At 35.5% G+C, this 25,943-nt stretch overlaps 1 protein-coding gene across 1 annotated transcript in view; it reads right to left on the bottom strand.

Annotated features, from left to right (window-relative positions):
• LOC150106929 (adenylate cyclase type 8-like) overlaps positions 1-25,943 on the bottom strand; it is a 131,820-nt gene that overhangs the window by 75,354 nt on the left and 30,523 nt on the right. The window contains exons 6-11 of the mRNA XM_090393508.1: positions 15,810-15,937; positions 10,880-11,038; positions 10,629-10,779; positions 7,648-7,803; positions 7,324-7,545; positions 5,471-5,568 (exon numbers count right to left, since the gene is read on the bottom strand). Coding sequence (XP_090249634.1) covers positions 5,471-5,568; positions 7,324-7,545; positions 7,648-7,803; positions 10,629-10,779; positions 10,880-11,038; positions 15,810-15,937 — 914 coding nt within the window. The remainder of the gene's footprint in view (positions 1-5,470; positions 5,569-7,323; positions 7,546-7,647; positions 7,804-10,628; positions 10,780-10,879; positions 11,039-15,809; positions 15,938-25,943) is intronic.

The following is a 25,943-nucleotide window of genomic DNA, read 5'->3' as shown; positions in this document are numbered from 1 at the left end:
TCTGAGCTCTATTCGATTCAATGCAATGGATTACGTTCCCACGTAGTTTTAACGTGTATTATTGTAACATCCGATTTAGTTCAGTAGGAAGTGTATGCGACATTTTATTTCACATACAGTTTGTTTTTGCAGTGTTTCTCAGTAATATTAACTAATTTTGCTTTCTTTAGTAAACATAAAAATTTTACTTCCCTCCTTGTTTTTAACTCAATAACTTTATGTGAAATTTCAGAAATGAATGAAATAAAAAGATAAAACAAATCAAAGTAATGAAAAATTAATAAAAAAAAATTTCTGTTGCTTGTTCTCCAACCAAATGGGGAGCAAGCCAAGCACCAATTCGGAGTGCAGCAGTCTTATAACATAAAGTTTAGTAAAAACGATTAATTTTGCTAGTTTGTGTGTTAATGTTTATTAACACATTAGTTTTAAAAAAACAATCTACATTAATTTTAAAAAAAAACGATCTATAAATATTAAAAATTAAATTAAACACTAAGAATTATTTCTCTGTTGAAAACCATTAACCATTAACATTACTGACAGGATGGGTGAAATTGACAATTGACATTTATGTCTTTAGGGGTGAAGCAAGATGCTTTTCATATTCCCCGCTATCTGTTGTGGTTGCAGTGAAGGTAAAATTAATGAGCAGATTGCTCGCCCTGGATGGGCATGGAGATTATGCATCACTAAAGGAGGCCAATATAGCTTTTGGTCTTCTATATTTGAATATGTCCGTTGGATCGTATGCTGTAGCTTGTTGAACCAAATCGTTGGGATGTGTGGACGTCTTTAGGAAAAACTTGGTGGCTAAGGATCGTAGAAAAGAGAAAATATAGGGAATATTTGTGTCTCTGTGGAGTTGAATGTTTCTAACATACCACGGGGCGTTCAAAATCATTCTCAGGCACTTGTTCTGCACTCGCTGTATTTTGATGATGTTAGCATTAGAGGTGTGGCTCCAGGCCGGAGAGGCATAGGTGATTATAGGACGAATTGTCATCTGGTATAGTTGTAATTTGATTCTGTTGCTGAGCTTGCTATTTCTATTAATTAGCGGATAGATCTGTGCTATGGCTTTAGATGCCTTTGTGCATGCAGACTTGGTGTGCTGATTGAAAGATAGCTTTTTGTCGAGAATTACACCCAGGTAATTTGTTTCTGACTGCCAGGGAATTTTAGTATTGAATAGTAACAAATCTCCTACAGGAGACATTGGCCTTTTTGAGAAAAGAACGGCTGAGCTTTTCTGGGGGTTGACTTCCAATCTCCACTTAGAGAACCAACCCTCCAGCTTTAGAATGTTTTCTTGAAGCTTTCTGGTAATGAAAAGGGGTCTGAGAGATCTGGTTAGTATTGCCGTATCGCCCGCATATAGGGGGATGGGTGAAAAAGGCCCGTTCTTATTATTATTTATTATTGGTATAGACGTTTTTAGCTAGTGTACGAAAACTTTTATTCGTTTATGCTCGTTTTACTAGTAGTAAACATAAAATGATCTACTATTTACGTCGATCATTTCTAATACATCAATAAAATATAATATAATTATACTGAATATATTTTTCAAACTGTAATCTGCGAGATTCATACATGTTTCTTCCTATTGAGAATACTTGTATTATAGTGCCATTGATTTCTCATTTGAACGTAAGGAGTGTTCGGATCGATATTCCTTTAGTTAAAAGGCAAATTAATATTCTTTTACCTTTCAGCTAAAGAAATATTTAGTATTTTAGTATCGATCCGAACACGTAGAAAGTTAATTATTTTGATTTTAACTTTTGGCTATGAAATAACATTCAATGATTAACTTTTTGTTTGCATTCATATCGTAAAGTACACTAGTCTTGTAAGTTTTTATCTTTGCGTAGAATTTCATTTATTATATGTTACCGATCACATGCAGCCGAGAGAGAGAGAGAGAGAGAGATGATTAAATTGTTTTCTTATTCAAGGCAAACAATCATTGAAAAGAGCTTGGCAGCCACGAATATCGTTCGTATGCTAGCATTAAAAAAATTCAGTATCAAATCCACAAGCTTTGACACTATCTTCTTCTTCTTTTTTTTCCATTACTTAAATCTTTGTTACGGGAGAAGGGTTTTTATGATGATGTCGCACTCATTTGAGTAACAGCGTTGGTTCAGACAGCATCTCAATTTTGTAGGTCGCTAGATGGTGGCCAAAGGGATTACTTTCTGATCACCCTTGCTATTCAAATCAGTAGCGAACCAAAACACCGTCGAATGTTACCATTGTGGCAGAATAACATATGCGCATTGCATTTGCAGGCTAAGTAGAAACTTATCTTGGGAAAGCAACGGTTTCTTGCATGCCAAAATAAATAAGAAGTTATTTGAATAAATTTCAGACAGATTAGATACAGTATATAAGCAAGAGTTTAGACATGTGTTTTAACCCTAATTCAAATATGCTTTAAACATTTTTTTAAACTTTTCATTAGTTAAAAATATTTCTCCGCATATTTTAATCCTCGAGTATGCTGTATCAAAGGTTTGAAAATTGATTTTTTTACATAATGATATTTATTAAATATAAATTAACAACGATAAATATTTTCTATATAACTGAATGGCATTTCGATTGATACAGATTGAAATGCAATTATTTATAATTAAACAAAAGAAAAATAGAAGTGGCCTATTTGAAACAAAACATTTTATAAAGTCATACAGACCAAGAAAAAAAAACTTCACAAGTTGCCTTAGGATTTCCCTGCAGTGGACGAGCACTTCCCTCTTGGAAACGTGTTCTGCCTTTCATGATCCAGGCGATCTTTCAATGTATTTTTTAAAAATTAACAAATAATTATCTTCTTGAAGAAGAATAAATAGTTTATTGGATTTTCATAAGGTTGGAGTATATCGCTTATGTGTAGTGTGTGTGTGTGGGGGGGGGGTATCATAAACTAGCAAATGCATCCATGGCGCATTCAATAGCAACGAATCCTTGAATCTGATTTATATGGAAGAAATATTCGCTTTGCGATTGAAAGTAAGTTAGTCATCTCTTATAGAGATCGGTTTACCAGAAGGGAAACTCCACCACCAAAATCTTCCTCAAAAAACCCATCCAAGAGAAACACATAAGGAGGAAGTAAGGTTCTTTTCCTTGAAAAACTGACAAACCGGCTAGAGCACACAGATACGCTGTTGCTTGTGGTTAGTTGCCTCACTTGAATCCATCCAATCCAACTCCTGTTATAAATGAAAAAGGAGTATGCTTGCAGATGAAACAACCTTGAAAGTGCATGAGCGGTAATGTAATCCGGCCTATGCAAATTCATGACAGCGTCAACACTGAAGTATATATGAGCTGAAGGATATGTTAAAGAAAATTACAATCCGAAGGTAAAAAAACTTGTTGGAAGAAAATTCCTTTCATTCTATATGAGAATGGCTCAGTCATCTGCAAATGAAAATGACTTCGTTTTATACTTAGGACTTTAAGTTAGGCATTCTCAACCGAATAAAGGTTTATCCTACAAATGCCATTCAAGTGATTCATAATATCAGACAGAGCAGGAAAAAAAAATTAAAACCAGACTTATGGAAATGATACAAGTATTTCCCATTATCATGATACTACTCGACAGCAATTTTATCATCCTGAATCCTCGGAAGAATTGTTTAAAAAAAAAAACACTTTTTATGCGATTTGTAGGGCATACTATGTGTCTTCACTATGAAATTACAACGAGTTCACCACAGTCAAAAGTGCGTTAGTCTTTTTGTTTTTCTTTTCTTTTTTTTTTTTTGATTATTATTTTTCACAACAGTAACAAACGATAATTCGTTTGTTGATGCAGTTGCTGTGCTAAATCCAAGTCTCCTGGAATAAAGCCAATAATAATAATACTAATAATGATGATGATGATGATGATGATGATGATACGCTCCAGGAGCAAACAGCCTTAATCTCAAAGAAGATTCAAAGAAAGAAAATATGAATGTGAATAAAATAGACAAAAAAATTAAAAAAACTTAAATTAAAAAATAAAAAAAACTTAAATTAAAAAATAAAAAAAACTCAACAAAACTTAAAATTTGATCACATTGTGATTTAGAAACACACTGAGTCTTTGATGGCAGGAATAACATCACAGGTATATTAATAGAGAAAATGGAGAAAATTTTAATAAGGACACGGAATTGTTACAAGTTGATAGTTTAACTAATCAATGTATGTGCATATTATTGGGAATTAAATTTTGGACTTGTATAGCTCTTTTATGTTGTGACTGTAATTGATGTAAATAATCATTAATGTGAGTACTAGCAAAGATTAACAGTTACATTTGTCTTAATTTTGATAAAGGCAAATACGAATGCTAATAATCAGAGCACGCACGCACGCACACACACACACACACACACACACACTCTCTCTCTCTCTCTCTCTCTCTCTCTCTCTCTCTCTCTCTCTCATGTAATTTTAGGCATCATCGCCTCCAGCGATGTGCATATACAAAATCACCAGGACTTCGTGGAAATACCATATAATAATAATAATAATAATAATAATAATAATAATAATATTTTAAGATTCAAGTTAAAACTGAGTATCTTGATGGCGGAAGTACACTTTCACCGCTATCATGTCTTCATCTGACGACGTCACCTCAAATGTTTCTTCACTTACCCGAAGAGATGACAGATGGGACAAAATCTGAGCTGTATGGTAGGTGACCTAAGATTATTATTATTATTTGACACCTCCAGGGAGTCCAAAGACTCATCGAGGGAGAGTGTGCCAACAGCATCGAACGATTAGTGTCCCTTCCAACTACTAACCGCGCTCAAACTTACTTAACTGAGCCATTAGTAGCAGAGGCTCTACCAATCAACCAACCTTTGGCGAATGGTGTTGGCGTGTTGGCGGTTGTTGTTGATTGGAATTATGCTGAAGCAAGCAACAAAGGTTATGATAGCCAATATATTATGTCTGTAAATTGCGTGTGTTCCAGTGGTCAGTTTGTCTGTTATCTCGATGAAAAAACCCTGGTTTCCAGAATGAAAAGCCCTGTTCTCCCGCCCCGGAGGGAAAACTGCGTGCAACCAAGGATGAACTTTTCTGTTTCATCCGTTCACTTGTTTGGAGTTTTCAACATAGCGGTTTGAGATGATGGTGGTCGAATAGTCATGAATTCTGACGGTACTAGCGCAAGGCAATCCCCTCGTCCGTTTCATTTTTTTTTTTATTTCTTGAAAAACTTTATTGTTAGTTCTGCAGTAATGACGATGATGATAATAATAATAATAAAAAAAATAATAATACGTTAAGTGTCTATATACAAAATCTGTTCAGTTTTTGAATTTTTATTGTTTTTCATATTTTTATTGAACGATTTAGTCATCTAAAAACAGTAGAATTTTACAATTAAAATTGACAATAGAATTAGGGGAGGGGAATAGAATTAAAAAAAGAACATTAGAATACTCACTTTGGCACCATTATCATTTGGCATACGGCTATGAAAATCCAGATGACGACGGCACATAACATATTTGAACGGAACACCGTGTCACGGATCTGATGGAACTTGAAAAAATAAATAAATCCGATGTTAATAGTACCTGCTAAAAACCTAACAATATTTTAAATTAGGCATTTTTCATTAATTTTAATTAATAACTTCATTCATTACTATATTAGCGTTAATGCTCTTGCTATGATTCTATATTATAATAAAACGAGAAATGTTTTACTATGTAGTTGCCATGACAACTGTCACTTTTTTCCAGCTTTAGATCGATTCAATTAGTTGTGAACCCACTAATAGAACCCACTCATATTGAAACAAGAATAATAAACATTGTTTAACGTGAATTTTTATGGATTTATGATACCCATCTATATAAACATTTTACATGGATGGTTTGTCCGCGTATGTCATGTTTCAATGAAACGTCACAACCAGCAAAGTAATGAGATATGGATATAGCGTTAATTTAATTTAAATTAATTTATTTTTTAATTTATTTAAACATTTTCGAAATTAAATAAAAATTATATAAAGACACGAATCAGCGAACTATATTCATATTTTTTATATAAAAATAATGGGAAAAAAATACAGTACTTGATCTGTCCAAGATCAAGATCAAGTTAAACTCTTCGGAGAAAAGATTCCATGGCAGATAGAAACCAAATATCTCGGAGTACAACTCGACCAAAAACTTCGATTTAAAAGTCACATCAAACTCATAGGTGCAAAGACATCCAAAGCCATAGCTGAACTCTACCCCATGATCAACCGCCGCAACTGCCGTATATGGTGATACGCCCTGTAATCACATACGCCTCCCCAGCATGGAGCCATACCTCGAAATCAAACATTCTAAAATTGCAGCGAATACAGAAGAAGTGCCTGCGGATGATATCGGACGCCGCCCGGTTTATTAGAACCATCCAGATAGACCAGAATCCCATATATCCTTCCGCTCCTTCACAACGTAGCTGAAAAGTTCTTCTCAAAGGCAAGCACGCATTCAAACCATCTAATCAAACAAGCTGCCAACCACAATGAATCCGAGCACGGCAAACAAAGACCCACGCCAATCCTGCTCCTAGCTGAATACAGCTAACTCCACAATCCCCTAAGGCCAGTAATGTTATTGTTGTTGTACAGTACTTGAGGTGTGTGTGTGTGTGTGTGTGTGTGTGTGTGTGTGTGTGTGTGTGTGTGTGTGTGTGTGTGTGTGTGTTCAAAGTTATTGATAACTATTAATGTTCATTTTTTTTCGTACGTTCTCTAATCACAGCATGTCAGATCTTTGAAGGCGATTAAAGCTAATATGTTCAATTCTAAAAAATAATTCTATTTTTTATCTTGACACTTTATATTCTTATTAAACTTTACCAGCAGTGGGATATTGAAAATTTCAATCTTTTGATAGGTTTATTGCTTTGACACAAAAAGAAAGAGAGAGAGAGAAAAAAACTAAAGCACAATAATTAGAAGTTTAACTTCATAACAGTCGTGTTTGTGAAAGGTTGGTTAACAGCAGATCGTTTTCCCCGAAATCGGGAAAAAAATCAGTGGACATAAACAGTCCATGGGTTAAGCAACTTACTCATACCAAAATCCAGTGATTTGGTCGTAACATATCATTGATCCTTAGTCACATATTACGACCAAATAACTGGAAGATCTTAATATAAATAAATACTCACCGATCGCTATTATAATTCTGATTGGCTCTGAAGTGTTGGATAATTATTTTCTGTAATGTTTGCTATATTCAATACATGTAAAGTACTGTTAACCATAATCAGACGTTTTCGTTGTCATACCTTGATTTCCATATCCTTAGCTTTGAAAGTGAGGGTAAACCAGTTGACATTTTCTTTTCTTAACTTTTTGTTCGATTCTATTTCGATGCAATTGTCAATTAGATTATCCACTTCCTCGCTCACCGTTTTCACGACTGATTTCTTTTTATATCCACCATCTTCGTCCTCCGAGGTGGATCCTTGTGGCCCTTCGAAAGGATCATTGTCAGCAAAATCTGAAAGCTATAAAACAGCAGGTTAGATTTTCTGTCTAAAAGCTCCGTATACGGTATGCGCATGCGTACACGAACTTAACAAGGGAGTAAAGAAAGTAAAGAAACTTACATTTTCGAAAGGAATCTCGGGAGTCCAGTCAGTTGTAATCTCGTCTTCAGCTATTGCAATGTTGCTGGAACTTGAAGTACAGTCCGATGTGGCGGCTTGACGACTATTTCTAACCATTTCCTTTAAGTTTACAGAACATTTTCTGTGTTTTGGATCCTGATGAACAAGAACATACATTAACGAGAAAGAGTACTAATATTTAAAAATGTATGAATACCTATACAATATCTATTGGAAGCAAAGTAGGTCATAAATAACGTAATAGTAATTAATATGCAGAGCCTCCGTAGCTCAATCGATATAGACGAAGCCCTTTGGTCGGAAAGACCTGGATTCAATTCCTGTCTATATTGTGAGGACCTCTTTCTCTGGTTACTTTCGACCAAAGGTGAGTTAACCGGTCTCATATGGAGGTAAAAGGTTTTTTTCCACCCGGATACTCGGGTTTTTCGTCCCTCAGAACAGGCAAACCGGTCCCATGAACACACACACACTTCTACAGACATAAGACAATATTTTGGGAAGATAAAGAGCATGATATAAAATAATAATAGAACATGAGTGTTCCATTATAGGTCTAGATTCTAAATGTATTGGCATTAGAACATTAAGAATCTTCTAGAACGATTAACTGTAATAATCCTACTTGTTGGGTGAGAGATTTTCGTTTACATCCAAAACCAATGCAACACTTAAACCTATGTACTATGAGAATTAACATATCTAAATATGGAAACTTCTGTTTATTTGAAGCACATTCATAATAAACAAGTTATTAATTCCGTTGTGTGGTTTATTTTTTTTTCAGAAATGCGATTTTGTACATTAATTCTTATGATGAGCTTCTCGGATATTTCTCCATGAGAAATAACAAATCGATATCTAAATAGTTACTTAGCAACCAGTTGACTTGCTTTAGACTGTCTAAAGTTACACTTCATTCTCTTAGAGAAAGACAGAAATGTGAAATACCTTTCAAGAGCCATGCATGCATGTTAATTATATGTCGGCCAATGGAAACAAGGCTTATAATTGAGATAGAAATTACCGTTGAACATTTGGAACTAAGGCAACAGATTAGTAAATTAGGAAGAAAATCTAAATATTCTTGCATGCATACACTACACTGTTCTGTAACAATTTTATTGCATTAATAGCGCTACTAATAGCACTCAACGATCAGGATTACAAATTTCATGTTTACGTTTCTTGACTTTTGGAGTTGGCTTTATTTCTACTGTACATACCAAAACTGTCAGCATGCTTTATAGATTTAATAAAAACAAACTGTTGCAGTGTTTTTAAGTAGTGTGAACATGGCAGCATAAAATCTAGTTAAAAGAAAATGGAAAATATATTAAACGGATGTAGTTTGCATTTTCTTTATTTATGATCAAGTTAACACAATCGATATTATGGGCCTGGTTGGCCGAGTGGTTAGCGTATCCACTCTCCAGCCAAAAGGCTGCGGATTCGAATTCCGGCATGGTGTTTGTGATGGTCTGTGGAAATGCTAGTGGGCGGTAGATAGTGAACTGAGTGGTGGAGACAGAGTTGTAGAGTAGGCGTCCTCCCTCGATGAGTTTTTGGACTCCCTGGAGGTGTCACATAATAATAATTCAGTTCGCTTTCGTATTACAATCGATTTTAAAGTTTGTTTGATTCTACTGTTGATCGTTAAGTTCACTTAAACAGCAAAAGTGAAAACACCAAGTCTGATATAGAGCTTTCACTACTTAAAATAGCATTAGGTCTAGCTTGGTACTCAATTGCCCTGTATTTAATGGTTTCTGTCTTGTCCAAATTATAAAAGATAAGACCACAATCCCAAATTAGGGATATAGTTTCTTCTTATATTTCTTTAAAACAATATTATGTTTGTTTGTTTTTTGGAAATCTTTGATCTTTTAAATATCCGTACACAGAATCAATGGATTATCCATATGAATTTTAGTTACTGGCAGTACTACTTGCTTTTGTAAATAAGCAAATTATAGAGTCATCGATTTAAAAAAGCATTCCGAAATGATTTTAGAAGATGGATTACTCTGGACATGCGACAACTATATGCAGTTCAAGTCTTAGGCAAATGCACTCTCCCGGGGATGCCAGACCTATATATTTATATTGAAAGAAATAACAATTTAAATGTCTATCAAGATTTGAGCGATGAGAAAAACACTTAGGATGAGAAGAGAGAAAGATCTTAAGCGACAGAGGAGGAAGAGATGCCAAGATGCTTCTTGTTTAAGAGCACCATTCCTTCTAAAACTAGTTTGTGATTATAATCAGTGTTTCTTCTTCTAATATTCCTTGCAACACTGGATAAATCTTCTAATTTACTATGGTACATCGGTACTATATATGCATAAACAGCTGTTATTGTAAACTTTCATTTTCAGGTGTGGTTCGTAGAAGCGCCATCCAGTTATATGGTAGCACTCACTTGGGCTTCACGAAATTTGATATAATGAAGTATTTGGTTTTCATTTCTATTCACACTTTTTGGTATAAACATTGAGACAATTAATATGCAAACGAAGGAGTGCTTTGCTGTGAGAGTCATTGCCATCATCAACGCAATTAGAACCGAAGTAGCTAAGGCTATGAGTCTAATGTATTATGTCTGTAGATAGCTTGTTCTGGTCGGTACTCAAGGCTTATTTTGTGTGTCCTAATATGAAGAACTATTAAAATAGTTTATTAATAAAGTATAAAATAAAACAATGCTCTCCGTGTAGCCGTTTACTGGTGACAGTCGTAGTGACATATCTCCTGGCAACACCGGTTCCTATGGTGGTTCACTCAACCAGTATAAAATAGGAAATCCTATGGGAGGAATATTTGTCTCTTTGTCAATTTCTTTTGGAACAGATCTGTCATAGAAATCATCTCAAACGAGTAATGATGAAAGAATAGAAATGAGTTAATAAGAGAGAGAGAGAGAGAGATTTCTAGTTTGAGATCGTTGATTTACTTACCTTTCTTTTCGGGGTTGGCTCCGTTTGTTTAACTAAATAAGTTTCTACATTGTGATGACGAAGATATGAATCTCGTGTAGCTCCATACCCGGGTTCAACTTCGTAATCGTTTCCCAAGCACTTAAGTGTAGCTTCAGAAATATGGACTCGCCTACATCGATTTGTAATTATTAGTTAGACGTTAGAATTTAGATTCTGAGTAATCTATTAAGAAATTCATCATAAAAATACATTTGAGGATATGTACTTACCCTGCAATTCCTCCAGATTCCATATGATTAGCAAGGGTGACGTCATTGGACCAGACATCGAACTGCCACTTATGCAAGCCGAGAACTCCACACAGCACAGACCCGCTGTGAATTCCGATTCTCATGTTAAGGTTAACGTCTGTTTTTTGGCGAACAAATCTGACAAAGAAAATAAAATCAAACGATAAATTAATATAAAGGGAAAAAATGAATACGAATTATTAATTTTTTAGGAAATGTTTTATTGATAATAATATTAATCTGCTTGCCAGTTGAAAGAACGATAATGAAGAGACAACAGATAAATACTTGTCGAGCCCATTATTCAGTTGAAATCATGTATTTATTTCGTATCCAAACACAAGTGGTACTATAGTAAGTAATTGGTACAACATTATTTACAACAAATTAGGATACATTACAAATGAGATCAGCTTAGATTTGGTAGGTGAATTATACAGGGAATAATAATTAAATATGAAAAAAAAAGGAAACTATACATAACTTATATACAATAAATATGGTCACATGTTCTTCCAGAATCTTGCACGATCAACTGCTCTTTCTGTGCAGGATATAAGGTCCTCTTTTGTGCAAGGTGATGGAAGAAAGGGACAAGAAAGAAGGTGTTTCATGGGGTTGTCCCACACTCACAATTATCTGGTCCAGTGAGGTAGCCCCATTTGATGAGGTTTTATTTGCAGCGTCCTGTCGTTCGAAGTCTGTTGAGGCTTTTCCAAGTATTCCAGTCTAAGTGGGCACCACGTGGAAGATGTTCGGCTGTTGGAATATCAGTAATATTTTCAGGATATAGTGCAAGCCATTCTTGAAATTTTGTCTCTGGGAGGTTGTTTTTTAGGTGGTTCAACAATTTCCAGGAAGTTATCTGTTGATCTTAGTTTTTTGGGCACTGCGATCAGGCCGAATAGTGGATGACGTCCATCATTCATTTGTCTGCTTCTTTCGTCAGCTAAGAATGCAGATCTTCGAATTGAAGGGGGGTGCAATACCAGCCAAAGTATACAGGTCTTTTAGTGGTGTTGATTTAAGGCATCCTGTAATTAAGCGGCAGCTTTCATTCAATGCCGGATCAAGTTTATCAGCATGACAGGATCTGGACCATACTGGGCAGGCATATTCAGCAGAAGAATAGCAAATGGCCACGGCAGAAGATCTCAGCGTGCTAGGGTCTTCACCCCCATTTGGAGGAGGTAAGCATTCTTAGTATATTGTTTCTTGCATTCACTTTTGCCTTTGTTTTTTATATGTGTGTGTTTTATATGAGCGGGTGCGATCGATAGTCACACCGAGGTAGATTGGGTTGTTCCAGGAATTTCTATAGTAGAGCCTTCCCAAGAAGTCTATAGCTTCCTTATTGTTATGGTAGAAAAGGCCAGTCTGGGTTTTCAAGGGGTTTGATTTTAGTTGATTGCTGCTATAATATGTGGTTAGACGTTTTATGACAAGTGATAGAGTAGTTTCAATGGACATGAAATGTTTTGATTCAGTAGCTTTGGTAAGGTGATCAGCATAGATAAAATTTCTAGTTCCTGGAAAGATGGGGAGATCATTGACATAGATGTTGAAAAGTAATGGTGAAAACACACTTCCCTGAGGAGACCATTTTTTGGGGATGCCAGCGGCTCTTCCTACCCCCCAGGTCCACGTAAAAGCGTCTGTTTTTCAAGAGTGATTGAATCAGGAGGACAAGGCGATAGTGTCTAGTTATTCTGCGTATTTTATTTCTGAGTGTGCGATGGTTTATGGTATCGTATGCTGCAGTTAGGTCTACACATACTGCTCCTGTGGCTAGTTTTTAGCTCATAACCATTTTCTATATATATTGAGTGAGGTTGAGAATTTGTGATATACAAGATTTGCCTGGTCTAACATCAGCCTGCTCAGAAATGAGATGGAGTTCGATTAGGGGTTGTAGCCTATTCAGATCGTTCATAGACTTTAAAGAGGTTGCTGAGTTGTGATATGGGTCTGTAATTTTTTGCTTCTGTTGGAGTCAGAATGGTCACCACTTTGGCATGTCTCCAGATAGTTGGTATCCTTAGGGTTCTGAGGCAAGTGTTGTATAGGTTTAATAACCACTCTGTAGTCCTGGTTCCAAAATGTTTAATCTGTTCATTACAGACATCATCAAGGCCTGCAGATTTTCTATGTTTTAATAGTTTTATGACAGCGTTGATTTCAGTGATGGTGAAATCTAAGTTAATCACCTTTTGTTGCTCACTTGGGGGTCTAAGTATTTTATTTTTTGGGTGCTTTTTAGGGAATTTTCCATTCAGCAGCAGCTGGTGAGCAATTTGATTAGCTGGTACCTGTGGATGCTCATATGGCTTAGTGAAATCCTTCCTAATTCTGTTGATAAAATTTCATGCCTTTCTGCTACTATCAGTCATATCAGGGGCTTCTGTTTCTTTTTTCCACGAGGAACGCCTTTCCTCTGCCATCTTGGAGCATAATTTTTCTCCTGCTTGGATAGTCTCTTCTGAGAATGAGTAATTGTATTACAGTGACGCATGAATGATGTCAATTAAATGTGATTAGAAAGGATCAGAAGCGATAATACAAGGAATGGTAGTAATACCAGACACTTTGCTATGAGCTGAGGCAACTCATAGCAAAGGTGGAGCAAGTTCCGATCACTATTCTTGATATTTAATGTGAACCCATAATGTGAAATTAGCTCCTGAAGCTGTATTACTGTTCTACATTATGAGAGAAGGTCACTACCCAGGAGCTAAGTTCACATTATGGGTAAATATCAAGAATAGTGATCGGAGCTTGCTCCACCTTTGCTATGAGTTGCCTCAGCTTGCACTACTTTAAGGGTCAGTTGCTACTATCCAGGTATTTGCTTACGCTTGGAATCGCCGAACTTTATATAATTTCTATATTCGGCATGAAACTCTTTTGAATTTCTTATTCGGCTAAGAAACAATATGGGATGTAATATCCCTTAACTTAATCAAATCAAGTAGCGTTTTATTATTATCGAAGAGAAAATATGCATTGAAGTTCCCAAATATGACGTGATCCGTTCTTTTTTTAGTATTCAACATACTTCGTGTGTTACAAAAGTCTGCAGCATGTCCTTCCCATTTCACATTTGAAAGGATCGCAGATGCTTGGTAAGTCAAAGCAAGTTTACTTCCAGTCGTTGAAGCTATTGATTTTCTTTGTGTTACATAGAGAAGGAATTTTATATTGCTTTCTATATTCAAGCAGCACATTTGCTCAGAATATCTTCTGTTTCCATGTAGTTGCTGCATGAATACTTATAGATACTCAGAGTTAACTCAGAAGATATTTGTTTCCTGATTTAAAAATAAATAAAGAAATAAAACAACAACAGAGAGAAGACAGCGCATTTCCTCCTGAAGATGTCGCTTTTTGGTAGCTTACAGAATCGATAATATGGAAATGCTAAGTTTCTACTGTGAATTGGGGCTTTAGCAACAATTGCTTCGATAGGTGTGACTTAATGTAAATTGACGTTACTTCAGCTAGTCTAACAACTACATTTTCTGAGAATAGAGTCCATTTGCAAACATTGAACGTACTCGGTCCAATTGCACGTATATTTTTTATATAAAATCTTCAACTGCGCGTAATTTCTTACTTTTAGTAATTCAAAACATAAGTTTTTCTTATGTTAAAAGAAGTTAAGAAAAACATAAGTTTTTCTTACTTCTCCCCTCTTCAAGTAAGGTTGGATTAAAGGTTACTGATTCTACAAAATTTTGGAATTTTTGAAATATTAGTGTATTTTTCCAGAAATACACTAATACATACACATACACAAATTCACTACCTCTTCTGCGTTAAGTAAGCAAAAATCACAAATTTAAAGATATTTCAAATTATAAAAATTTCCAATTTAAGAAGTTATGACTCAGGTAGATAAAGTTTTTTCGTTCAGGGAAACTGGAGTTTTCAATCCCAAAATTGATACAACATACTGTATTTCACCTTATTTCAAACAACAATACCAATTAAGGTTTAGTAAAAACGATAAGACAATTGTCTGCTGCACTCTTTCCCTGAAATCTTCAAAATCATCGGTCGTTATGAAATCAACTATCGGTGAAACTACGGTGCTGTTGTCACCGATTTCCAAAAGTCAATTAGGATTCAAATTAATATTTTTCATGAAGAATAAAAGGAATCAAATGACATAATTTTTTATGTTTTAACAAAGAAGCTGCAGAGATCTCAATAAAAAAAATAAAAAAATAAACTGTATGTAGCATCTCTAAATGGTTGACTTGTGAAGGTGACTTCGGCCGCTGAGCTAATTTACGGTAAATGCGTTAAAATAGTTCCTTTGGTGAAGTATTTGTCATATATTTCCGAATGCAATGGCTCAGAAACATTACTCTATACCGAAGAACTTTTAAAACATTGTACCATTAAATCGTGTCTATTAGGAAAGTGCAATGCTTTCAACTTTCGTTAGTGAAATAGAAGCGTCTGTTCTTGGGCAAACTTTTGTTTGTTTAATCATGTCAAGCATGATTAAAAACAAGGGCGCACATCCTTGTATCTTCCATGGTTTATATTCTGGTACCAGCAAAAACACAGAGGGAGAGGCAAAAGTTTTTTTTTTTTTTTCAATCTTATGATGCGCATAGATGAGAAGTAAGAGGTGGTGTGAGGCTTGATATTGGATATTTCTATCCGATTGGTAGTCAGCCCGTCTTTCTACTGATTTGTTTAGAAGGTTGTTTACTGTTTACAAATGCTTATCTGGTTTTTTCCCCGTGGATTGCTTCAGGAACGATATTTCTTTTTAATTTCAAAAATAAAAAAAAACTAAAAACTAAATAAAAGTTAATCATTAGACTAATTTTTTAAAACAATTCGGAGTGAGACGCTGAACTTTTTTTGATCAATTTTTATGAATTTAATTCCTTACTTGATAGCATGGATCATATGCAGACCCATTTCTACGCAGCAGTGAGCGTGATCATCTCGTGGGTCTGGCAGTCCACTTACACAATAATAGCAGTCGCCAAGTAACTTAATCCGAAGACATTGATTTTCCTGTAAAAGAGAATAAGAAGATGTGATCAAAACTACTAAATATTTGCTCACTCTCTCTGGCACACACACACACACACACACACACACACACACATAGACTGCGAGTACAATTTATATTAGATTCTCTGACACAGTACGGAACTTTGTAGCTATTGGTCGAAAATGCTCTGATTTGAAACCAAAATCGAATCGTATAGACATGTTATTAATGAGTATATGCCCGTGCGCGCGTAATGTAAAGAGCCATTCCTGTAACAAAAAATAATGTAACAAATTATGTTCTATAACATCAATGTTGTTTTTACTGTTTTTCCTGATTTCTCCTCATTTGGAATGATTCTCGCTCAAAGGAAGTATTCAACAAACAACGATACATCGCTTTAGGGAATTCCTATTGACTTATTGGAACATATCATTAAGGAATGAGGGGTTTCTTGGGAGAGTACAATTGAGTGGCGAGTAGGAGTTTGCATAATTTGCCGAGCCCTTGGTTATATGAATACACAGAATTTGAAAGAACGTTTTGATAAAGTGAAAATATGGATTCGAAACTCAGTAAAATGGTTCGAGTTTCGACTGGGGGGGGGATTAAATACTTTGCTCATAGATGACAACTGCCGATGTTTACCATAAAATATAAATCGTCTACTCTAGCATATACAATCTTTCTTGCATTTAAGTGTGTTACAAGATTGAGGCGGTCCTTCTAAAAACCGGGGTTTGAAAAGGAACAAATTGTATAAAAATAAAATGGACACCCTATACACTCGCGTAACCAAGGGAGCAAAGGTTTTGAAGTTCATCAGACTACAACATGTAGGCACACACTGTGATAACATGAACTGCCAGTAGAGACTTTTCGATTTATCCTTATATTTTATAGTTTTTTTTTTTTTTCTACAAAAATGTTACCTTGTTTAGTGATGCTGGAAAAAAAAAATTTGCTTAAAATTTTAAATTTAAATACAATTATATTAAGGATTCTCAAAAAGAAAAAAAAAGAAGAAATCCTAGCATTATCACTAATTTGAACAAGCGTTTTTTATCACTAACATTGGCATCATTAGTACATTATTACAGATTCCATCACGTTTGTATCCTGTCTCTTCATGTGAATGGCGTTATCACCCTCGATGGTCTAATAACTTATTACTGCCAACACTGTCATTACTAAACAACCTCTGCCACATCCGATAACTTGTTATTGATAACACTGAATAGCAGGGCTCTTCTAGCCAAAGCCAAACCATTACGAATTGCACATCTCGAGATTAGTGCGTCACTTGTCGAACATCAATTAAGATGATGATGATGATGATGATGATGATGTCCATACATTATAAATAATGAACACCATAATGCCGGTCTTACCATTTCGATGTTATTGTCATAGTTAGGACTGTCATACAAAAAATATATATAGGATTTACATCAGAATCAGGATTGGCTAAGAACAGGTTCGCATCTTTTTGATGGACCCCGAGGAGTCAGAAGAGTTGGCTTTAATCCCGTATACGCAATATGATGGAACCCAACTATGTTTTGTTTTAATTTTTTTTAATAAAGCAGTGAAGCGAAGTATGTGATTTATCGCATGGTTCAGAAAAAAAAACGTTAAACATTTATTTTTATCATAAAATGATAAAAATAAATTTTACTTAAAAAATCTGAAGTATTATTATTATTATTATTATTATTATAAATCCGCTAACGCCTTTTTATTCCCGTATAGGGAGTAGGCGAGGCCGTATAGCCCTATCTAACTTTTTGGAGACCGAGTGGGCAGTTCAATCTCCACTAGCAGCCAATCAGAGATAGCTGGCCCAAAGCTATCACTAATTAAGAGGCACGCAGTGAAGAGAATGACTTAACAAGTGCAGCCGTCTCGTGGTCCATAACCCTAACACAATGTATTTAATGTCTGAAATAGTGTGGGTTCTACGGTCGATTTTCTTGAGTTTACGGGACGAAAAACCCAAGTTTCCTGGAGAAAAAACCCGGTTGCCCGTGCCAGAGATCGACTAACTCGGTTCCCGAGTTAGTCGATCTCTGGCACAGGCAAGATGATCAAAAAAGATTTAGAAAAATTTCCTCTAGTCGCCGACTAGACTCGAAATCAAGTCTTCCTTCGTACTGCCAAGCGCCGTGGTATGCAAACGCCACATCCACTGAACTACACAGGTTCTTCTTCTTATTATTATCCTTATTATTATTATTGCTACAACAAGCACTTTTGGCAGTTTTTCACAGTTGAGTAAATAACAATCCATCTGCCAATGCAGTTAATTGCAATTGATTTGCAATTAAAGTTAATCTGAAATAACGCAATGTACTGTTCCAGAACTTCACCCTTTCTCGCTCTTAACGTCATTCAGCTTAATAAATTATAGTACGTTTACTTTCGACTATTTATTTGCTTTAACTCTAGTCTGTTCACCGTGTTGTTCCATCCTGTGTCAACGAATTAATCCATTGGTCATTTCCCGCACTGATCTATTAATCAGTTACACTGATTTTTTAATATAAATGATTTATGCAACAACTTTTACGAATTACACTTTGGGCGGTATATGAACAACTTTATTAAATAAACGAATCAATTTCTTAATAACTGAAATGATTATTAATAAACTTTGCTTATGATTAACATTTCTCGTTGAAGATTATTAATAATCTAAACTCGTTGAAGTTACGAGTACCTTAACACGGGAAGAAATCGCGATAATATTATGGCCCTGTTACTTGAAGAGATAATGGAAGCAAATTATTATTATTAGCAGAGTTAAATACGGGAAAGACAGATTGGATGGATGAATTAGCTGATAATACAATGAATGGCAAAAGTTTTGGAGAAACCTCCTTAATGGTTATCGTAAGCAACTTATACAAGAAGGGATAAAATCTTGGAGTTTATGATAACATCAAAGGGATTAGTGATAGGCTGTGCTAATTACGTAGAGTCCCTAAACGATAATGTGATTTCATCTTGGAAGGGGAATTAATACTGAGTGGAGGAGTGATAAATTCAAGAATCGTTTGATAGTATGATAAGAGATTTAAGAGGTGTAAAGTGGAACACCTTGTTTAATGGAAATAACATCCGTACAAAACGGAAAACACTCAAATATATCTTGCATGATATCTACGTTTATCTGACAATTGATAAGATATGGGTGCGATATCTCTTTAATCGTTAGCAGATGAACTGTACATTACTCAATTAATCAATTTATTTCTGATTACCTTCACTAAATTACTTCAATGAATTCCAATGAGATTTAAAATTTGCAAATGTAATGTCAGTTTTAGAAAGGAAAATGTAAAAATGAATTATACAGCGTATCAACAATATTTCTGATAAGTCGCTTCTTGAGTAGGTGATAGAACGATTTCTTTAAGAGGAAGGATAGATTATAATAAACCTGCTTAGTTTTATGAACAGATCACGAAGGAATTAAACCAAGTAATAGTTGTGATGTCAGTTAGATACGAAGGTGGTCATCTGAAAAGTTCTCGGCCTCGACCATAGATGGCAACACTATCGGCAAGAATTCCTTTTTCTAAGTTGGTACATCTGTCATAAGCATCCGTGTGAAATTGCAAGTCGTTCTATCAAATAGTTTGTTTTATACAACTGTCTGAAGCAAAAGTGTTGTTTGTATCCCTTGAAATGGATAAAACTGAGTATAGTGCGGTTATAAAATTCTTTGTAAAAGAAGGTTTAATGACAAACGAAATGCATTCGAAGTTTATAAAAGTTTATGGCACTCTTCTCCTTCGTTGTCGATAATTAAGAAATGGGATGCCGAGTTTAAACGTGGCTGTACCAGCCTTGAATATAATCCAAAAAGTGTAACAACACCAGAAATCATTGATATTGTATACGATATGTTATTGGATGACCGGCGAATCGAACTGCGTGAAATTCCTGAAACTACAGGCATTTCAAAAGAACGTGTACGATATATTTTGCATGAAGAATTGCACATGAAAAAGTTTTGTGCAAATGGGTGCCGCGCTTGCTCACTGCAGATCAAAAATGCACTCGCATGAAAATCTCTGAACAGTGCTTGGAGCGTTTTAACAAGAATAAAACTGGTTTTGTGCGTCGATGTATTACTATGGATGAGACTTGGATTCACCATTATGCACCGGAATCCAAACAGCAGTCGAAACAGAGGACAGAAGCCGGTTGTTCAGCGCCAAAGAAGAAGACAAAGTCGGTTCCATCAGCAAGAAAGGTCATGGCATCAGTGTTTTGGGATGCTGAAGGCATTTTGTTTATTAATTATCTTGAAACGGGTAAAACAATAACCGGGGAATATCATTCCGATCTTTTAACCAGACTAGACGAAAAAAATCGAGAGAAAAGACCCGGTTTGCAGAAGAAAAAAATCATCTTTCATCAGGACAATGCAAACACAAATGTATTTTTGGCAATGGGAAAATTAAGGGATCTGCACTATGAATTGTTGGAACATCCACCCTATTCCCCAGATTTGGCTCCCTCTGACTTCTATTTCTCTCCAAAACTAAAATTCTTCCTCGCTAGTCAGCGTCTTTCTTCGAATATATATATATATATATATATATAAATATATATATATATATAAATAAATAAATATATATATATATATATATATATATATACGCAGTTCAAGTCTAAAGGTGGTGCAACACCAGGGAAACTCATTGTAAAGGTGGGTAAATGAGTTACCCTGGTGTTGCACCACCTTTAGACTTGAATTGCGTTCAGGCGCAAACTTACCTGTTTGCTTACTTGGGATTAGGAGTAAAATAACCAAGTTTATTTATAAAATTACCTGGTAACCCTAATATAGATTATTCCCAAGGTAAAAAAAAAAACTTATTTACATCTATATCTCCTCCAGAGATTCTTATTCAAAAAAACACCTTGTAGCAACCAACTTGTATAAGTAAAGTTGATAAAGCTCTTTATTACTAAAACCTTGGTATATATATATATATATATATATATATATATATATTTAGGGTCTAGGTACTGACTGATGAGACCTCAAAAAAAGGTTGAAACCGGTCTGGGTAGTGACCCCATCCATAATGTATTGCAGCATGCATCTCTTAGTGAGATGTGCTTTACATTATGGAAAATACTAAGAATAGTGATCAGAGCTTTACCTACCTTTACAATGAATTGACCTTATGTTGTGCCACCTTTTGACTTGAACTGCGTTCAGGCGCAAACTTAACTTAACTGTTTGGCTACTTGGGATTAGGAGTAAAATAACCAAGTTTATTTATAAAATTACTTGGTAACCCTAATATACAGTATTCCCAAGGTAAAAAAACTTTTTTACACACACACACACACACACACATATATATATATATATATATATATATATATATATATATATATATATATATATATATATATATATATATATATATATATATATATATTTATAAAAATAAATTTAACTGACTAGAACCCGAGAAAGTATAACAAAAACCTTTAATACATCACAACTAGTTTCATCGGTGATCCGACTTCTTCAGGTGAGAAATAAAAACATAAGACATAAAATAACACGGTAAAAAATGAACTTTACAGCTTAATAAAAAGCAGAATAATAACAGTCATATTTGAATAGGTGACCGCGTGCTACCGTTGGCATGAGTAGAATGTGTGCGACAGCTAATTTTTGAGCGCCAGTACTGGATTACTGCGCTATGGGAATCGGGTAAATTGTAGCTAAGATTATTGTTTAAATGTGAAGGGTCCAGAACTATTTCTTTTGATTCGATGATTCTTCTTTCGAATTCATCCTTGCAAATATATAAATTAGTAGTGCGTTCCCAATCAACTTGATGTGGCTGTTCTTCAAGGTTAGAGTTTGCCGAGAAAAGGACATGACTGGAAAGGGCGCTCGCTCGTGCTCTACTGTAGGAGATGTCACGTCTATGTTCCTCAAGACGAAGTGAAACAGATTTGTCTGTCTGGCCAAAATAAGGTCGACCACAGTTGCACAAAACTTTATAAACACCAGGAAAATGCAGATGGTTGTGTTTTGGTTTTGGTCGACTCAGAAAAGAACGAAGTTTTGGCAGCGTAGTATAGTCGGTCTTTATGTTGAATTTTTTCAGAATCTTAGCTAGTTTTGGGGTAAGAGTGCTGATAAAAGGCAACTGTATATGAGTGATTGGGTTGGAGTCATCTTCTTGTCGAGGATGTTGGCGTGGTCTACTGATCTTTAGATCCAAGAAGGGGAGAACGCCGTTAACCTCTAGTTCAGATGTGAATTTAATGTTTTGATGTTGGTTATTTAAATGGTTTAGGAAGTTTTGCAGTTCCTCTAAACTATGTCCCCAAATAAGGAAGACGTCATCGATGTAACGTAACCACAGTTTAGGTTTCAAAGTAGCTGAGGAAATAGCTTTCTCTTCAAAATCTTCTAGAAAAAAATTAGCTAAGACTGGAGATAGAGGGCTGCCCATAGCTAAACCGCTAGTTTGTTTGTATATTTTCTCTTCGTAGCAGAAATAGCCGGAATTGATGCAGTGAGTTAGAAGAGCGAACACTTTTTTAGAAACCTTGTCCTTAAGAAGACTCAGAACTTCATCTGTAGGAACATTCGTAAACAAAGATACGATGTCAAAACTCACCATTCTGTCCGAGTCTAAAAGATTCAAATTTTTTATTTTTGAGATGAAATCTTCAGAGTTTTTGATGAAGGAAGAAGAATTGCCAACTAAATGTTTTAAAGAAGCTGCAAGATATTTAGACAGATTGTATGTAGGTGAGTCAATCCCTTCCACAATAGGTCTTAAAGGGGTGTCAACCTTATGGATCTTAGGCAAGCCGTACAACCGAGGAATGAGGGGATGGAGAGAGCGGAGAGATAGTCTTGTATGTCTAGGAAGTTCAGAAGTTGATTTCAGAAGATTGTTTGTACGGTTTTGAAGTTCTCTTGTGGGATCACTTTCTAGCATAGAATACGTATTAGAACTTAACAAGTTGTTCATCTTACAACGGTAGTCAGCTTTGTCTAAGATTACAGTTGCATTCCCTTTATCAGCAGGTAGGATAATAATGTCATTGTTGTTACGAAGTTGGTGTATTGCTTTCCTTTCTGTCGGCGATAGATTATCTGTAGGACGACGACTGTTGTTAATGGTAAAGATGGCTTCGATCCTAAGTAGATTCGCAGTTTGTTTTGGTAATTGTCCAGCTGCCTTCTCAACTTTCGTAAGAAAGAGTTCTTTAGGAATGAAGGTCGGAGAAGGAACGAAGTTAAGGCCCTTTGAGAGCACACTAAGTTCTGCAGGAGAAAGTGTGTGAGAGGATTTGTTAATCACAACATTTTTTAAATTTTGTGAGTTGATATTGGATTGGCGAGTTTAAAAGGATCGAAGCCATCTTTACCATTAACAACAGTCGTCGTCCTACAGATAATCTATCGCCGACAGAAAGGAAAGCAATACACCAACTTCGTAACAACAATGACATTATTATCCTACCTGCTGATAAAGGGAATGCAACTGTAATCTTAGACAAAGCTGACTACCGTTGTAAGATGAACAACTTGTTAAGTTCTAATACGTATTCTATGCTAGAAAGTGATCCCACAAGAGAACTTCAAAACCGTACAAACAATCTTCTGAAATCAACTTCTGAACTTCCTAGACATACAAGACTATCTCTCCGCTCTCTCCATCCCCTCATTCCTCGGTTGTACGGCTTGCCTAAGATCCATAAGGTTGACACCCCTTTAAGACCTATTGTGGAAGGGATTGACTCACCTACATACAATCTGTCTAAATATCTTGCAGCTTCTTTAAAACATTTAGTTGGCAATTCTTCTTCCTTCATCAAAAACTCTGAAGATTTCATCTCAAAAATAAAAAATTTGAATCTTTTAGACTCGGACAGAATGGTGAGTTTTGACATCGTATCTTTGTTTACGAATGTTCCTACAGATGAAGTTCTGAGTCTTCTTAAGGACAAGGTTTCTAAAAAAGTGTTCGCTCTTCTAACTCACTGCATCAATTCCGGCTATTTCTGCTACGAAGAGAAAATATACAAACAAACTAGCGGTTTAGCTATGGGCAGCCCTCTATCTCCAGTCTTAGCTAATTTTTTTCTAGAAGATTTTGAAGAGAAAGCTATTTCCTCAGCTACTTTGAAACCTAAACTGTGGTTACGTTACATCGATGACGTCTTCCTTATTTGGGGACATAGTTTAGAGGAACTGCAAAACTTCCTAAACCATTTAAATAACCAACATCAAAACATTAAATTCACATCTGAACTAGAGGTTAACGGCGTTCTCCCCTTCTTGGATCTAAAGATCAGTAGATTTCCTGACTGTCTTAAATTTTCAATTTTTCGAAAAACCACCCACACTGATAGATATTTACATGGTTCTTCTCATCACTTCCCACCTCAGAAACTGGGCATCATCTCCACCCTCGCCCATCGAGCAAGATGTCTCATTTCCACAGAAGAAGACCTTCAAACAGAGCTTAACTTCCTGAAAAACACCTTCTTAAATAATGGATATTCGTCTCGTAACATCACTAAACGCTTGAGACCACGCCAACATCCTCGACAAGAAGATGACTCCAACCCAATCACTCATATACAGTTGCCTTTTATCAGCACTCTTACCCCAAAACTAGCTAAGATTCTGAAAAAATTCAACATAAAGACCGACTATACTACGCTGCCAAAACTTCGTTCTTTTCTGAGTCGACCAAAACCAAAACACAACCATCTGCATTTTCCTGGTGTTTATAAAGTTTTGTGCAACTGTGGTCGACCTTATTTTGGCCAGACAGACAAATCTGTTTCACTTCGTCTTGAGGAACATAGACGTGACATCTCCTACAGTAGAGCACGAGCGAGCGCCCTTTCCAGTCATGTCCTTTTCTCGGCAAACTCTAACCTTGAAGAACAGCCACATCAAGTTGATTGGGAACGCACTACTAATTTATATATTTGCAAGGATGAATTCGAAAGAAGAATCATCGAATCAAAAGAAATAGTTCTGGACCCTTCACATTTAAACAATAATCTTAGCTACAATTTACCCGATTCCCATAGCGCAGTAATCCAGTACTGGCGCTCAAAAATTAGCTGTCGCACACATTCTACTCATGCCAACGGTAGCACGCGGTCACCTATTCAAATATGACTGTTATTATTCTGCTTTTTATTAAGCTGTAAAGTTCATTTTTTACCGTGTTATTTTATGTCTTATGTTTTTATTTCTCACCTGAAGAAGTCGGATCACCGATGAAACTAGTTGTGATGTATTAAAGGTTTTTGTTATACTTTCTCGGGTTCTAGTCAGTTAAATTTATTTTTATAAATGTATACATCCCGAGTAAATCCTAATTTCAACAATATATATATATATATATATATATATATATATATATATATATATATATATATATATATATATATATATATATATATATATATATATATATATATATATATATATATACAGGGTGTTCGGGATAAATTTGACATATTTATAATTAATTATATTTTTCCGTAAGTTACATGTATTAACACACACTTCTCTTCATTTAAAAGTTTGGACCCTTCTTCATTCATATACAAGATGTCAGAAAGGATGGATAGCTGGAACCCACCTGAATCATGGAAGAGAATAACTTGTATCATGATGATTCGTGCCCGCCATCAAAATAAGGATATTACGACTGCTGCCCAATGCTCCCTGAATACAGTAAAATCAATCAGGCATGAACTAGAGACTTGCAATGGTGACTACGAGGATGTAGCAAGAAGAAAGATCCCTAGCAGACGATCTGATTGCGTTCGTACAGCAGAATTCCTCGCAAATCTGCAGGAACAGGTGTTGAAGAACCCTGGCATTGGAATTCGGGCTTTGTTCGTGGAGTTGCTAACTGTAGTCAAGCCCTGGATAACAAGGGTAGCCAATGGTAGGCCGTATGTATGGCAGCAGGATTCGGCCCCTTGCCACACCTC

Source organism: Typopeltis vanoorti, chromosome 5, assembly GCF_054136105.1.
Source record: "Typopeltis vanoorti isolate ZY-2024b chromosome 5, IOZ_Tvanoo_1.0, whole genome shotgun sequence".
In the NCBI taxonomy this organism is placed as follows: Eukaryota; Metazoa; Arthropoda; class Arachnida; order Uropygi; family Thelyphonidae; genus Typopeltis; species Typopeltis vanoorti.
This window is presented reverse-complemented; position numbering and strand designations above follow the sequence as displayed.